A 14,570-nucleotide genomic window follows, 5' to 3' on the forward strand; every position below is an offset into this window, starting at 1 on the left:
TTTGGACTTTTAAATACATTTTTCCCTTGGAAAGCTTCATGACAGCACAGAATTTCAGTGGTTTAGGTGCTATTACATATACATAATCAAGCCAAAGCAAAACAAAATCACAAGACACATCATTCAACTTAACACAGAGAGAGGGATTTTATAGACAGCCTGTATGGATACACAGGAGCACATTAACTAAAGAATACTGATGCAGCAGTGCTTTGGGTACCCCTGCAGAAGTGGCTGTGTAAACATCACAGGCACTGCATTCCAAATATATTTCAAGGAGAATTTAAAGTAAGCTGAAAGAAAAATAACATCCCAGGGGATGTGGTAAGAATCAGGATAACAATGAACTGAATCCCTAAAATGTTGCCTATAAGAGGGACCTTGTTGGAAGAGGTGCTTGTACCCCAATCAGGAGTCAAGTTCTGTCTTGACTAACATCATGTTTTACAAGGGAGTTTATTTACTCCATTTCCTGCAATAAAGAGATGCATTCAAGCAATAAACTGAATTCAAAGCTGTGGCCTCACCCAAGTCAATAAGACAGTACCTGGGTCATTCCCATGTTCATACTCTAAAACTGTAGTTAAATCTAATGGACATTAAAACATTATTAAAAATGGATCACAGGCCAGAAGCTGAAGTAAAGCAGATAGGCTGAAAAGTGACACATGCAAAATCCCAGTGTAAAAAAAGATAAACTCCTGTAAGCCACAGTTTGAGCCAGACAAAATATTAGAGCCTCTTACACTCAGTTCTGAGTTCTGCTTCACCTTTTCCAGTCCAGACAACCTCTAAGTGTCAGTTCTTCATTTGGACTTCCTTAAAATCAGAAGAAATAAAAGTGTTTCTAGAGCATGCTTCATCTACTCCTAAAGTAGGTGGCTAAAACAGGTCAGATGAATCACGTTAGCAGCAGTTTTTTCTCTCCATTGATTACACAAGGAGCCCACAGGGACCAGGACGGATGTAGACATTCAGAGTTAGGAGAAATGAAGCTCATCCCAGACATCTGCACAACTGCATCCACAGCACTACTAATCCTCTCATGGCTGAAAGTGGGACTAATTTCCACTGCAGAAAAAAGACAAAAGTAGAAGACAACCAGCTTTCTGAAGAGTGATCTCAAATGTGAATTCCCAACATGGCACGGTCTTTCCATTTCAAACATTTGAATTAAGCCCATGGGTTGAAAGAGTCTGAGCCTGTTCCCTATTCCCAGCACCACATCTAATCTGGAATCTGACCTTTGGCATTTTATTTAACCTTACTTTTCCTACTAACAGCAAAGTAGGGAAAATTCTAACATCTCTGCCAGAACGCTGAGTTACTCGATGAACATCTTTAAAGTGTTCTGGGATTTCTGTGCTCCTCATCAAAACAGTGATACTATTAACTATTATATGAACACTATTATGATTACCATTACAAAGACAGCATTTTTCTGATATTTACCTTTAAAACAGCTGATATTAATTTTCATGTGTTTTTCTTTGAACAGTCCTTCTCAGTCATATTCCCATGCCTATTGCTCTGGGATTTGTATCTTCTGATCTGACACTTTGCAGGTTTATCACCAAATTCCCTTTTCCTGTTGCCTGTTAAAATCATGTACTAATGAAAAAAAACATTCTTTGCTTTCTGCCTAAATATGTCTATATATAAATAGAATCTCCATATATATAAATGCCCACACATTCTGTCATTAAGTGTAGCAGAAAAATAGATTTGAATTGCAGTAGTGTAAATAAACATGCAGCCTTTTCCCAAATCTAATGGACAGATATAAAGAAGTCCTGTCTAGAAGCTGCACTTGAATCACTGTACACAGTAACTTGGGCTAGAAAACAAAACAATGTGTCATTGTCTCCATCCTCTATGCTCACAACTCCAGCAGGGAAACTTCCAAGGAAATTGCTCGCATAATACAAACTTTCGTTTACAGAATAATGTAGAAACACACATACAAAACTATCTCAGTATGTTTATGTACATATATACACCTAGAGTCATGTTTCAGAGGGAAGGCATCCTTGGACGAGGGAGAGCCATAGAGCAGGGCTTGGATCTCACTCATCAGGGCCACTCTCAGGATTTAGGACACTCTGTACCTCAATTCTCTGCCTTTAATAACTGGTCTGAGGACAGCTCCCCATGTCCATGGGCACAGAGGTACCATGTCTGGCAGCATCTGCACTAAATCCCAGCATTAAAGAAAAATCCTGAGCTCTGTGACACAACTGCCCCTGTCAGATTTGATCTCCCCTTGAATTTACAGTGATTTGGGACTTCAGACTAGAGTCTGCATGCTGGACACCAACTAAGGAAACCCAGATGACTCCTCCAGCCCAAGTTCCTGGATGGGTGGCTTCCCGTGACGTGCATTTCTGGGGATTGCAGTGAGAGGTGCAATTCCAGCTAACTCAGCACACCTGCACTGCCCCACTCCCCCACCAGCTCTGTCCCCGCTTGCCTCGGCTTGCTTGAGCATCGAAGTAAAATTCAAACTGACAAGCAACACCTGTCTCCACAGCTATTTTCCACACCCACCTACATCCAGTCCTTGCTTCATTGCTTTCTTTAAAGTTTAATAAAGGTTTCAGTGAGCAGTCTTAGTGAAGTTGCTGACTCCTTTTCTTAATACTTCCATGACTGAGCTCAGACATCTGAAGGAATCTGGGTTTAAGCAATCTGCTCATCAAAGAAAGCCCTGGAAATATGCTTTCTGCTCATCATCACCTTAAACCACAAGTGCAAATCTGCAGTACGGTGCATTTTTCTTGTGTAGCAACACAATGGCATGGTTTTGCTTCCCTTGCATTGCATTTTCTCAAAAGCTCCTCTCCCAGATGGACTCTATAAATCAGGATATATATCTCAAAATGCATTCTTAAAATTCAACTTCCTATTCATGGTACCCACCAAAAGGCTTGGTATCATCCTTTTGGAGTACAGAGAAACAACTTAAAGATGCAGCAGTTTATAGATTATTTGTTTTAATTTAAACATGTGAAATTTGCAAGCATGTAATCTGACCATAAAGATTTGATAACCTCAGAAATTCTGAGAAAGCACCAGAAACTTTAATTTGGTGAAGCACGGCCAGCTGAGTGCTGTACTTGGATCACAACACATACTGGGGAAGGTGATGGGCTAAAGCCCCAAGAAGTAAGATGGTAGCAGGCTCTTGGAGTTTGGTGGGACCCCAAAGGTGTCAATCCCTGTGTGTGACACCAAGGCAGAGCTCAGGCTCTCATACTCAGCATCACCAGGCCAGACAGACCAACCTCAGATACTTCAGACAGAATAAACCAAAAAAGCAAAGGAAAACACATTCCAGACCTCAAGAGCCAAATTCTGCATCTACAGGGAGAACCAGTCCGTGTCTGACCCCTTGCTTTCCCCCCACCCACACACACAAGAGCAGCCAGCTGAAATCCCCAGTATTTGGCAGTCGAGGTTACCCTGATGCAGACCCGGAGCACACAAGTGTGGCTGGAGCTCAGAAGGAACATGGGAAGCTGCAGGGACTGAGCTCACACCCACACCCAATGCTTGTGCACTTGCAGGCACAGATGTGACCCTTTCTGGGGAGAGAAAATTGTATCTGAAAGAAGCAGAACTGCAGTGGGAGCTGAGGTGAGGCCAAGTGTACTGTGTCCCCTCTGAACAAACCCCTCCACTTCCTAAGTCTTGATGCTAGGAAATCACATTGTATTTCAGGATTGATTTTTCTCTTACTTCGACCTTCAAAAGTAGGATATCGTTACATCTTGGTCAGCGATGTCAGGATTTTCCACAATAAATCAGACATCGTTTTCATGTCAAATTACTGAGATACCTTACATGGGCTGTACCCTGTGGGTACTTAATTTTCACCTTCTTCTTTAATAACATGTTTTCTTTCTTCTCCTTTACACATGAACTTTATAAATAGTTTAAATAAGTGCCTGTCTTTGCTTAATGAGCTTGTGCTGTCTGAGTGAGCTTTAAAAATGCCATTGGTTATATGGAGTAGTTAAAAATTACCATAGGGGAGCTACTGACATAAGTGCATTACCTCTTATTAGTACTAATAATCTTGCCTAACAAGCCAGTACAGTCTTTGAAGTGTCATCCTCAAGCTTTGAGATGGACCCTTTTCCAAAAGTGGTGCTGGGTTTTTCGCCATCCTTTATATTACCAGTATTTAGGACTCTTAAATCCTTTGCTGTTTCTTTCACAACAAAATTGTCCCAGTACCATAACAGGACCAGTCCAGCTGCACCATACAGCAGTGTTAGGCCCAAAATGCCTGCTCCCCTCATTCTGCAATACACACAGGCAAACTTAGAATCACATTTTCCACACTCTTCATCACTGAAAAACAAACAGAAACTTTCAAATAATTCAAACACTCCACATCTATGTGAGACCTTAAAGACAAAGGCCAATTTTCTACATAAATAGCATCCAGCTGGTCCTCCTCCCTGGAATAATCAGAGCCAATACATGCTCTTGTGAAAATCTGATCCGTGTAAAATGCATTTTTCTTCATTTTTGAAATATGGTCCTTAGATTTCCATCCCCCAATTAAAACAAGAATGTGACTTTGATCTCAAATAATTTGCAATGCATGTCAAAAAGAGTCTTACCTGTTACTTCCATTTTAACATCACTTTATAAGAAACAGCTCCTTGGCAAACAGCAGCTGAGCTGTGATGGCTGGGCAGAAAAGTGTTAACTATATGAAATGGCATCAAAAAGTGCTGTCTCATGAAGCAAAGACAATATGTGGAGGCAAAGCTGGCAGGAATACTTCTTTTATTTTAACAATTCTTACAGTCAGAAGAAAGAACGAGCTTTTTGATACAAAACCCTCCTTTGGTCTGAAAAAAAAGTTTCAATCATCTCTTTCCCTAAATTTTTACCTGTCTTTTTCTCCTTTTGTTTCCTTTCAGCCTGTTCTTTACCCTGTCTCCTTCCCTCCCATGGACAAATTTAATGGGAAGTTAGTCTGAGCCTTTACACCACAAGGATTAAAATGGATCATAGGAAGAAGCCCCCATATCCTGTATCTACCTTATGAATAGCAGAATAACAAGACCAGCAATCGTATTCATTTGGCCTTGTTGCACAAGAAAAGGCAAGAGGGAATTTGGACATCCACGCTGTCCTGTAGCTGAAAATATGCACAGGGACAGAGATAATGAGCACCTCTGGGAGACACCAGGATACTGAAAGCAAGCATCCACCCCTATTAAGCAGGCACTGCAGGTAGGAAGCAGTGGGCAGCAGTTTTCCATGGGAGTTCAGCTGAAATGCTTCAAATCTTTATAGACTTCATACTAAGGCTTAGAAAACAGAGGCCTGAGAATGACTTGCTCTAACGGATGCCCATAGGTGGATTTAAAAATTATCATAAATTCTGTTATTTAAAGAAGCCATCTGTACTCGTGTTTGTTTTAATTTTAAAGATTGACATCAATATCCATGTGCCTTGATAACTACCTTCAGTTCTGAAAAGTGTGTCTGGATTCTCATTAAACAACAGCAGACACTTCTTGTTTGTAAATATTATCACAGGGTTGGTTAAAAAAAGGAGGGGGGGCTAAACATGTTTTAGAGATGAGAGAGACAAAAATGCAAAAACAGGTTATCATGCCTAGAAGGCAAAGGGAACAGAGAGGAAATTCCTTGGGTTTGGAAATGAATTGCACTTCAGATCTCAGGTAGATGAACCAAGCCTTTGGCACCAGTGAGACTGGTGCTCTGTAGGGTTTACAGTTCAACAGGAGAAAAGAAGGGAATGTTTTTCCACAGACAGCTCCCTGTTAAAGGCACTAAATACACACACTACAGACAATTTACACTGATTTAACTGTGACTGGAAATTACCTCCTACATAGACAGTGGAGCTCCTCCAATCCAATGAATATCCTGGGATAAATCTCCTTTCATATTTATATTTGGGATAAGACTATATGCCCAAGCATCAGAATTTTTCCCCCTTAAAATCTGGCCAAACCTGACTCCACCACCTCTAACAAAGAGTCTCTATATATTTTCCTCTTCAGTAGAAATATTTCAACATAGCCACTATGAAAATAGTGTGTGCTTATCTTCATTTCCAGCAACAGCATTCTCACATTACTTTCTTAGAAGCATTTCTCTCCTTCTCTTCAAATGTCTCTGTGCTAAACCACTGAAATATGTGGCAACTGCAGTGTCAGTTGTCACAGGGAAAAATATGTCAGCAAAAACATTTGATTCAATCTGCTGTTTAAGGAAGCAACATTTCCTCAGGGTGTATGCCTTGTGTGGATAAATAACAACTGTCCAAAATCCAAGGATCTAAAATCAATTTCCAATATCAAAGAGCAGATTTGAGGCAATCACCTTCAGCAAAAGAAAAATGTAGAACTTCCTTTTCCTCCTTTTTTAATTTAGTGCAAGTTTGTTTCATTAGTCTCTCAGTCACAAAATGAAGGGTGAAGGGTTACACAGAGGGTATTATAGATCTCATTGGGACCACAATTTGCCACCCATGCTTGTGCATTTTCTCTGATGAGATGTGTCATATGGAATATTCACATTTGCATATTGAACAACTAGACTTGCCAATTCCTGCAGATAATCAAAAACTTCTGTCTCAACAATGTGTTTTTACCAAGTTTTGCGTTCAGCTCTGAGGCTCCCAGCATAAGAAGGACATCAACCTCTTGGAGCAAGTCCAGAGGAGGCTGTGAAGATCATCCAAGAGCTGGAGCACCTCTCCTACAAAGACAGGCTGACAGAATTGGGGTCGTTCAGGCTGGAAAAGTCTCTGGGGAGACCTTATAGCACCTTCCAGTACCTAGAGGAGCTACAACAACAGGGAGAGGGTCTTTCTACAAGGGCATGGAGTGCTAGGACAAGGGGCAAGGGCTTCAGACTGAAAGGGGGAATGTTTAGGTTAAGTATCAGGAAGAAATTCTTTACTGTGAGGGTGGTGAGCCACTGGCACAGGCTGTCCAGAGAAGCTGTGGGTGCTCCATCCCTGGAGCACCTTCCAGCCCAAAGCATTCCACGATTCTGTGAATTTGCGTGTATCCATGCAAGGACAGAAGGGAGGAACATAAGCAGCTGGTTCACTGGTGGACACTCTATTGCACTGAGTGAAAGCACTCAGCAAGCAGAGACTTGGCCAGCCTGCAGCTTCCAGGCTCACATATTTGTGGTTATTTATTAAGCACCAACAGGATATTTTGAAGATGAAATACAACTGGAGAGTTCAGCTATGCAGGTCAGAAGATCCTGCAACTAATTATGGTCTGCCAAGATACCATCTTTGAATTTTCTCCTTTTTAAACCTACTTTCTCCTTTTAATTTTAACACCTTTTGAACTCAGAAACAGTTACTCTTCAAATTTTTCCCCTCTTGTCAGAAAAGATTAACTACACCATTTGGTGTGTTTTTCACTAGCTGCTCCATGTAACCTGGAAGGTCAGAGTCACCAACTTGAAACAACAATTTGTTCCACTTCTCTGTAGTGCTGCAATCCCATTACACCTGTACACAGAAGCTATACTCCTGTAGCAACTTGAAATAGTCTTTTGGCAACTCTCCTGGTGCTTCTCACTCATCAATACGATCATATTTCTTGCAGCAAGGAACAGGAATCCTTTTCTATTGTCATAGAGTCATAGAATGGTTTCAGTTGGAAGAGACCTTAAAGATAACCTAGTTCCAATCTCCCTGCCATGGACACATTCCATGTTCTTGGGATTGCCCTGAACCAGGTGCAGGACCTTGCATTTGGCCTTGCTGACCTTCATAAGGTTCACATGGATCCACTTCTCAAGGTCCCTTCCCTCCAGTGTGCTGTCTGCACCACACAGCTTGGTTGTGCAGGACACATGTCAAACATTTGGCACAAATCCAGGCAGACGATGAAGTCGCTCCTCCCTTATCCACCAAGACTGTAACCTCACTGCAGAAGGCTTCCATATTTGTCAGGGACAATTCACCCTTAGTGAAGTCATGCTGGCTGTCACCTCACCTACAGCTTCCCAAAGCTGCCTGGCTATTCAAACTGCAGTGTCACTTCTGAAAATTGGGATTATTTAAAAGGCCTCCTTCTTAGGAATTTTCAGCAGGAAAAGCTACTGGAGACAGTCCTGCATCCCTTCATAGCACCAGTCTTTTGTCCCTTTGATAAATCATCTGAATGCTTGTTGGGAAAGGGGGAAGGAAAACTCACGTGCCTTTTACTGTAATATCCATCTTTACAAAATGCTCCTGCTTTCCTTTATACAGTTCTTTAATAAACATGGCAGGTACCCTGGAGATACCTAAATTGTCAGCAGTAAAATTACAGACTCATAGAATATCTCATTTTAGAAGGGAACCATAAGTATCACTGAGTCAAATTTCCTGCTCCTTGCAGGACTACCAGAAACTAAACCAAATGACTAAGAGCATTGTCCAGGCACTCCTTGAACTCTGACAGGTTTGGTGCAGTGAACACTTTTCTGGGGAACGGTTCCAGCAACCCACCACCCTCTCAGTGAAGAATGTTTTCCTAAAGTCCAGTGTGAACTTCCCCTGATGCAGCTTCACTCCATTTCTTTGTGTCCTTTTGTTGGTCACCAGAGAGAGGAGAATGCTGCACTCAAAGTCAGAGCAGGCAATTGATGGGCACCTGCCACCGGAATTCAGTTTTGCAGAATCATGTTAAAACCAAAATTCTTCACTAATTTGGCATATTCAGGTTTTTTTTGCTTGGCAGCAGCAAATGCACCTTAAACATCAGAATTCCTGTGTGCCAATCCAATTGTGCAGCTACACTCAGCCATGAAATGCTTATAGGTACAATAAACTCAATGCCTTCATCTGCCCAAAGGCACGGGGATCACTTGCTCCCAGAGGACATCTTCTAATGCTGCTGTTGCTTTGGGGATCAGCAGGTGAGAGGCTCTGCATGCACTGTGGTGCCCAAATGCTCTACGTTCATTCTGAGCTTTGCTTTCTATTCATCGGTGGGTTTCAGTTCCTCTGTTCAGAGCCAGCTCACTTTGAGAGACTCATCTTCCTTCCTGTAGCGTTCTCAGCTTTGCTCGTTGGATGAGGGAATAGAAGATGTAGTTAAAAATACTGCGATGCTGTGGTGGGCGGTGTAGCAGAAATAGACAGACACCAGCTCACTGCGAAGAATACCAAGTAATATCCCAGAAAGATAAAGGCATAGCAACAAAAGAAAAGAAAATGCATTTGTGTTCTGCCACTAGAGAGCTAAATCTGGGCGGAAGATACCAAATGAGGAGTACTGCTTGTGGCCAAGTGCATCCTCCTGATGGCTTCACATGCAAAGTCATCTTACAGCAGATCATAAAAGCATGGCTTATGGACAATCCTGCCTCCAATTATAACCCAAATGTATGTGATCTTTGGGGTTTTATGAAGACAGTGCAGGAATCAGCAATAAAATGGGCCCAACCCACAGCACACAGAAACCAGAAGCCCATATGGACTGAGAAGGGGCTTAGCTCCATTAACCCTGCTTTAAAAGCAAAGTTTTTCAGGGGATATTAGGTTCTTTCCAAGAGGAAGATAAACCAAGCTTGGCTGATACAAGAAGCTGTGAGATTATTCTATGGATTTACTCCCTATTTTGTCAGAGGCTTAAGTCTCTCTTCATCCAGCCAGTAACCACACAGGAAAAGATTTCATCCCAAAGGGCTTTACAAATAATTTTTCACAAATAGTACACCAGAGTCACTTACAGTCTTTAAGTGAGATTCTTCAGAGAGGTCCAGCAGCTGCTTAACACTTCACAAAAATAACCTGGCACCATTTCACCAGGGAAGTGAAGATGGCTGCATCAGAATTAAACCAGAGGGGAACTTGGGTGGCCTGATTGCAGGGATGCCTCTTGGCATAGGCTCAGGGTGCCACAGCTCACACCACCCATCTGGGTTCAGGTCTTGAAAGGCCAGTGTGGAGACAGAAAAAAAAGAGCAGAGTAACACAGAGAGATGGCATGTGCAGGCACTGCTGGGATCACCAGGGTGGGTCTGCATGAGCAGGCACCACTGGGCTCCCCACTGCTGGGGACACTTGGGTACTCAAGGCCTGTGGGTGCCCTGGAGGATGGAAACATCCTCGCTGCTGCAACACACACATGAGCATCCACTTCAGGTTAAAGTCAAGGTGAGAGATGAGTGCAAGCCTGTGTTTTGTGCACATGGAAGACAGGGACCTTTAGAAGAGAGTGGGGCAAACCTGGAGTTGGGGGGCTTAGGCCAGAGTGCCCTCTGCTGCTACAGCCACTTTGCTTCCAGGAGCCCATGGCAGGGAGGCTTCCACCCCAGTGCTCAACTAGACATCTTTTAAATCTTTATCTTGCAAGATTTGTTTTGATGCCATCAAAATCTAAAATAGCCACAGGCACGAGAATAATCATACCATTAAAAAAACCCCATCAACATGAAGATGCAACCTCAACAAAACACCACGGAAATCCCTAATAAAATAAATGCCATTTAAATGCTGCTATACAGAAACACCAGCCAACCAGTGCAAACTTTAAAAGAAAATGTCTAGCAGTCTGCACATCAAATGTTAATACTATTTTCAAGTCTAGTCCAAGAGAGGATGACACATAATTTAATAAGCCTAATGGGTGTGTAATCAGCATTTGACCATTCCTGCCAAAAAATGTGGGTGTCTTTCTGGCCCAAGATGTCTAGGAAAGCCACTGAAAGACGGCTAAGAATTTAAAATAAGAATTTTAAAAACATCCCTTTTTTTTTTTTTTCCCTCATTGTAGATTTATTGACAATTTCACTCAATTAAGAATAGGGCCCAACAAACTGGCAGAAATACAAACAACTCCATGGGCACAGTAAGTGGCACAGTAAGTTTGGGGCCCATTTGCACCTTAATTTACTGCCAACAATCAGCAATGTCAAAATTCCAAGCATCTCCTGACAGCCCTGACAACTGCAGTTACACAGCATTATCTAGTCTTCCAGTAAAATCTTTCCCCTCAGACAGCATTCATGCTGCATTTCACAACAGAAGGAATATACACAGTCAGCCTGGATCGCCTCAGCCCTTGCAGCTGGAATCAGAACATTTTGGGGAGTGGAGGTGTCCTGCACCTGCTTTTGCCACCACTCAAAAACAGAACTGAGCAGCAAGTCACAAAATAATGGAAATTGCCAATATATTTGCCTAACAAAAGGCAGAAATAATGTTAAAAATATCTAATCTGAAGGTAGAAAGTTTCATTTTAAGGTATTTGATAAAGAATGCTCATTGTGTTTAGAAAGAGAATCCATCATCTCCTCTAGTTACATACTTGGTCAAACAATCAATTTTTTTGAATCAAAAAGAAAGATATTTTTAAGATACATTATAATAACGATATACAGACAAACATATCACAAGGTGATGCCTAGTGCTGTTTCAACATTGTCACCATTTTATCTGGACAATTTTATAACACAAGTTATAACAACTGAACACATTAAGCAAAAAAATTTTTTTACAAAAAGTGAGACACTCCCTACCCCACAACTACTGACCAGAATTTTTTCAAGTCCCAAACTGCATAGGAAAATTATTGTCTGTTAGTGAGGGTAGAAATTCTGTTTCATGTCTTCAAATATCTGTTGGGGTTTTAATAGACCTTAATACTTGCATAAGGATGGAGTTATACTGGGGGTGGGGATGGAGGAGGAAAGGGGGCAGAGGCAATACTGAGCAGAACCAATATCAAATAAAAAGTGATTATTTTATATTCTAACAATCACAGTTGCTCAAATGTTTGCAAGCTACAAACCAACCCCAACAAACTAAACAATATTCTTATTTTAAATATAATTCATAAGGAATCCTGCAGCTACAAGGTTATGAAAAAGACAGGTATACTCTGCAGCAGCATAAAATATAATCCTATGTACAATCCAAGCATCAATTTTCTCTTCTCTATCACCATCAGTATTTTATCTTGAAGGAGCATCTGTCAGATTCTCCAGAACTAAAAATAGCAAAGACCCTTTTAAAGAGAACAGTTTCTGGTTTATATTTATAACTACCCTGTACTCGCTGTTTCTGGCTGCATGGCTATGAAATTTGTGCAAGATATAATCAATTTCCCAGCTTTGCACTTCATCATGCAGTTAAGCTACCGTTACCTGCAACGAACCCTTCAAGCACTTCTCCCCATGCACAGGGTAGAGATTCTAAAACGCAATAAATATCTGCACATTGACAAACTAACTGTAGAGCTGACTGACATTACACAGCAAAAACCTTGTGAGAACAAAAACCAAGCACACTGATGTATAAAACAGAGAGCCTACCTGAATTCTTCAAATGCATACATGGCCTAGCAACTACACAAATGCTCTGAAATTTAAAATAATCTTCTTAATGTGCAGAGGACCATTTAGTTTGTCAAACTGCAGCAAAATGCATAGTGACGAGACAGTATATTTGGAATATTCTGAGGAGAAAGGGTATGCAGATACTGGCCTGCAGCCTACAGCTCAGCCAGCTGCTGACAAGCAGCAGCTAACAGGAAAAGGCGATAGAGTACCATGTGATCATTCCTGCAAGTCTGATTAATGCAGTATACTCCAAGAATACAGGCTGATATCTTTATTATTCAAGCCAAATAAGTCAAATATGGTACACGACAGGCTTCACAGCTAAATTATCATTCACATGCTACATCAAAATCAACAAGCACAAGCAGAGGATAATAAAAACTGAAATATATATTGTAACCGAAGAGATTAATTAGGCCCATTCAAGCTGATTTTCTTACCTTGTAGTGATATTTTAGTCTGTTTTTATTCATCTAAACCATCAGTGATGGAACAAAAGAATGCATCCACAAACCTCCCCTTCCATGAATGCCAGAACATTTAAAGTAGTTTATCTGCTAGAAATAATTTCCTCTGTAGTCTATGCCCAACCACTTTAACTCCTTCAGCCCTGAACTCATTGCCATAAAAAAAGACCCTATTTGCAGGGCCATGCGGGCTTTTTAGGGTTGACAGGGTTAACAGCAAGAAATCGCAGCAGTGCAACTGAATGAAGTGGGATAAGAGCCAAAGGAGTCATATCTGCGAGATCACAGAAGGGAGATAGGAATGAGGAAAGTTGAGCATTTCGTGGCATTGCAGTGTGCAGGCGAGGATGCTTCAGCTGCCTAGCAACAGCGCACGCAATCTCCATGGCAACAGCGCAGCCAGCGCAGGGGCCAGAGCATCCGCTGCGCACCCCAGGGGCGACACACGGCGACAACCTCGGCGACACGGCCACACCACCCTGTGCCGGCCACCCGCACCGCCAAAAGCCACTCCCAGGGGAACCGGGAGCCACGGGGCACTCCAGGGGTGCAGCTGCGCCTACTCCGGGGGGAGCCCCCGCTGGTGCTGCGGGAAGCACACGGGCACGCTCCTGGAGCGGCTCGGCACAGCACGGCACATCTGCTGCTCGGAAATAACCGGCCCGGCAGCGATGCGGGCGGAGGCTGAGTAAACACTGCACACAGCGCTGGGGAACACGCCCCAAACAGCAGAGCCAGAGCTCACCATCCCCGTAGCAATCCCTTGGAAATTTTGGACGTGCAGGAATCACACTCCCATCACCAGTTTGCTTAGGGACTGTACGGCTGTTAGCTATGAGAATGCAGGGACTTTGCCCGGGCAGCCAAACTCAGCAGCAGGATGAGGAGAGCCCGGGGAGGTTTAACCCTGAGGCCCTGCACGCTGCATCAGCCTCAGCATCAGCCACCACAGCGTGGGGCCACCCAGGGGTGCCAGCACTGGCCAGAGCAGGGACAGGCTCTGCCAGTTACCTGCTGGCTGGAGAGCAGGTGAGAGGTGAGGGCTGCTGGAAATGAGGGAGATTCAAATCCTGGGAAATCAACCCCAGCCCTGGGAAGGAGAAAGAATGGGGCAGTGGGAGAACATGCTGTCTGGGAAAGTCACAGGGAGACAGCAAATTCAAAGCTACCTCTGGGGCTGTCCCAGCCCTTGACTTGCCTCTTTTACGGCTAGGGCTGGTTTCTAGAACAAGGAAACGCATGGAGGATTTTGGCTGGAGTCTGAAATATCCAAACCAAACTACAGCTCCTGAGATTCACTGTGCTCTAGGGCAATGGTTGTCCCACTGAGCTGTGGGATTTGGAGGCTGGAAAAGCTTCCAAAGGGTACAGACTCCAACATCTCCTAGACACAGTGACTGGGGACAGGCCATGGTAACTGTGGCATCTGACCTCATGGCTCTGAGAAATACAGGCAGAAAGGGTTGGAATGAAAGGAAAAGGCACTCATGGCAAAAAAAACCCAGCACTGGAAAAAAAAAATCCATTTATTTGAGACATTGTGTTTTTAATGTAGTAGTGACCTTGGGTTTCATTTTATTTCCTTTAAACAAATGTGATAGTGTTAAGTGACAATAAAGGCACGCTGTAGGAACACTAAAACACATGCAGTCACACCATCTGACAGAAATTAATTCTTCCACAAGCATCCAGCAAGAGAAGGACTGCAAGGTAGGTGATTCTGGCTACAGCCTAATAAAAGATTAAAAT

At 42.7% G+C, this 14,570-nt stretch overlaps 1 protein-coding gene across 5 annotated transcripts in view; it reads right to left on the bottom strand.

Annotated features, from left to right (window-relative positions):
* The window catches only part of EVL (Enah/Vasp-like), a 117,508-nt gene extending 104,409 nt beyond the window's left edge, over positions 1 to 13,099 (bottom strand). Inside the window, exon 1 of one of the 5 annotated variants that reach the window (XM_053946637.1) lies at positions 12,795 to 13,099. Coding sequence is in view for 4 of the 5 variants with exons in the window: in XM_053946635.1 (XP_053802610.1) it covers positions 12,328 to 12,346 (19 nt within the window). In the remaining variant the exon portion in view is untranslated. Of the gene's footprint in view, positions 1 to 12,327; positions 12,492 to 12,794 lie in introns of those variants that run through there. The other 4 variants (XM_053946635.1, XM_053946636.1, XM_053946633.1 and 1 more) reach the window with 4 other exon arrangements.
* Between the last annotated feature and the right edge of the window lie 1,471 nt (positions 13,100 to 14,570).

Source organism: Vidua chalybeata, chromosome 6 (assembly GCF_026979565.1).
Source record: "Vidua chalybeata isolate OUT-0048 chromosome 6, bVidCha1 merged haplotype, whole genome shotgun sequence".
Taxonomy (NCBI): domain Eukaryota; kingdom Metazoa; phylum Chordata; class Aves; order Passeriformes; family Viduidae; genus Vidua; species Vidua chalybeata.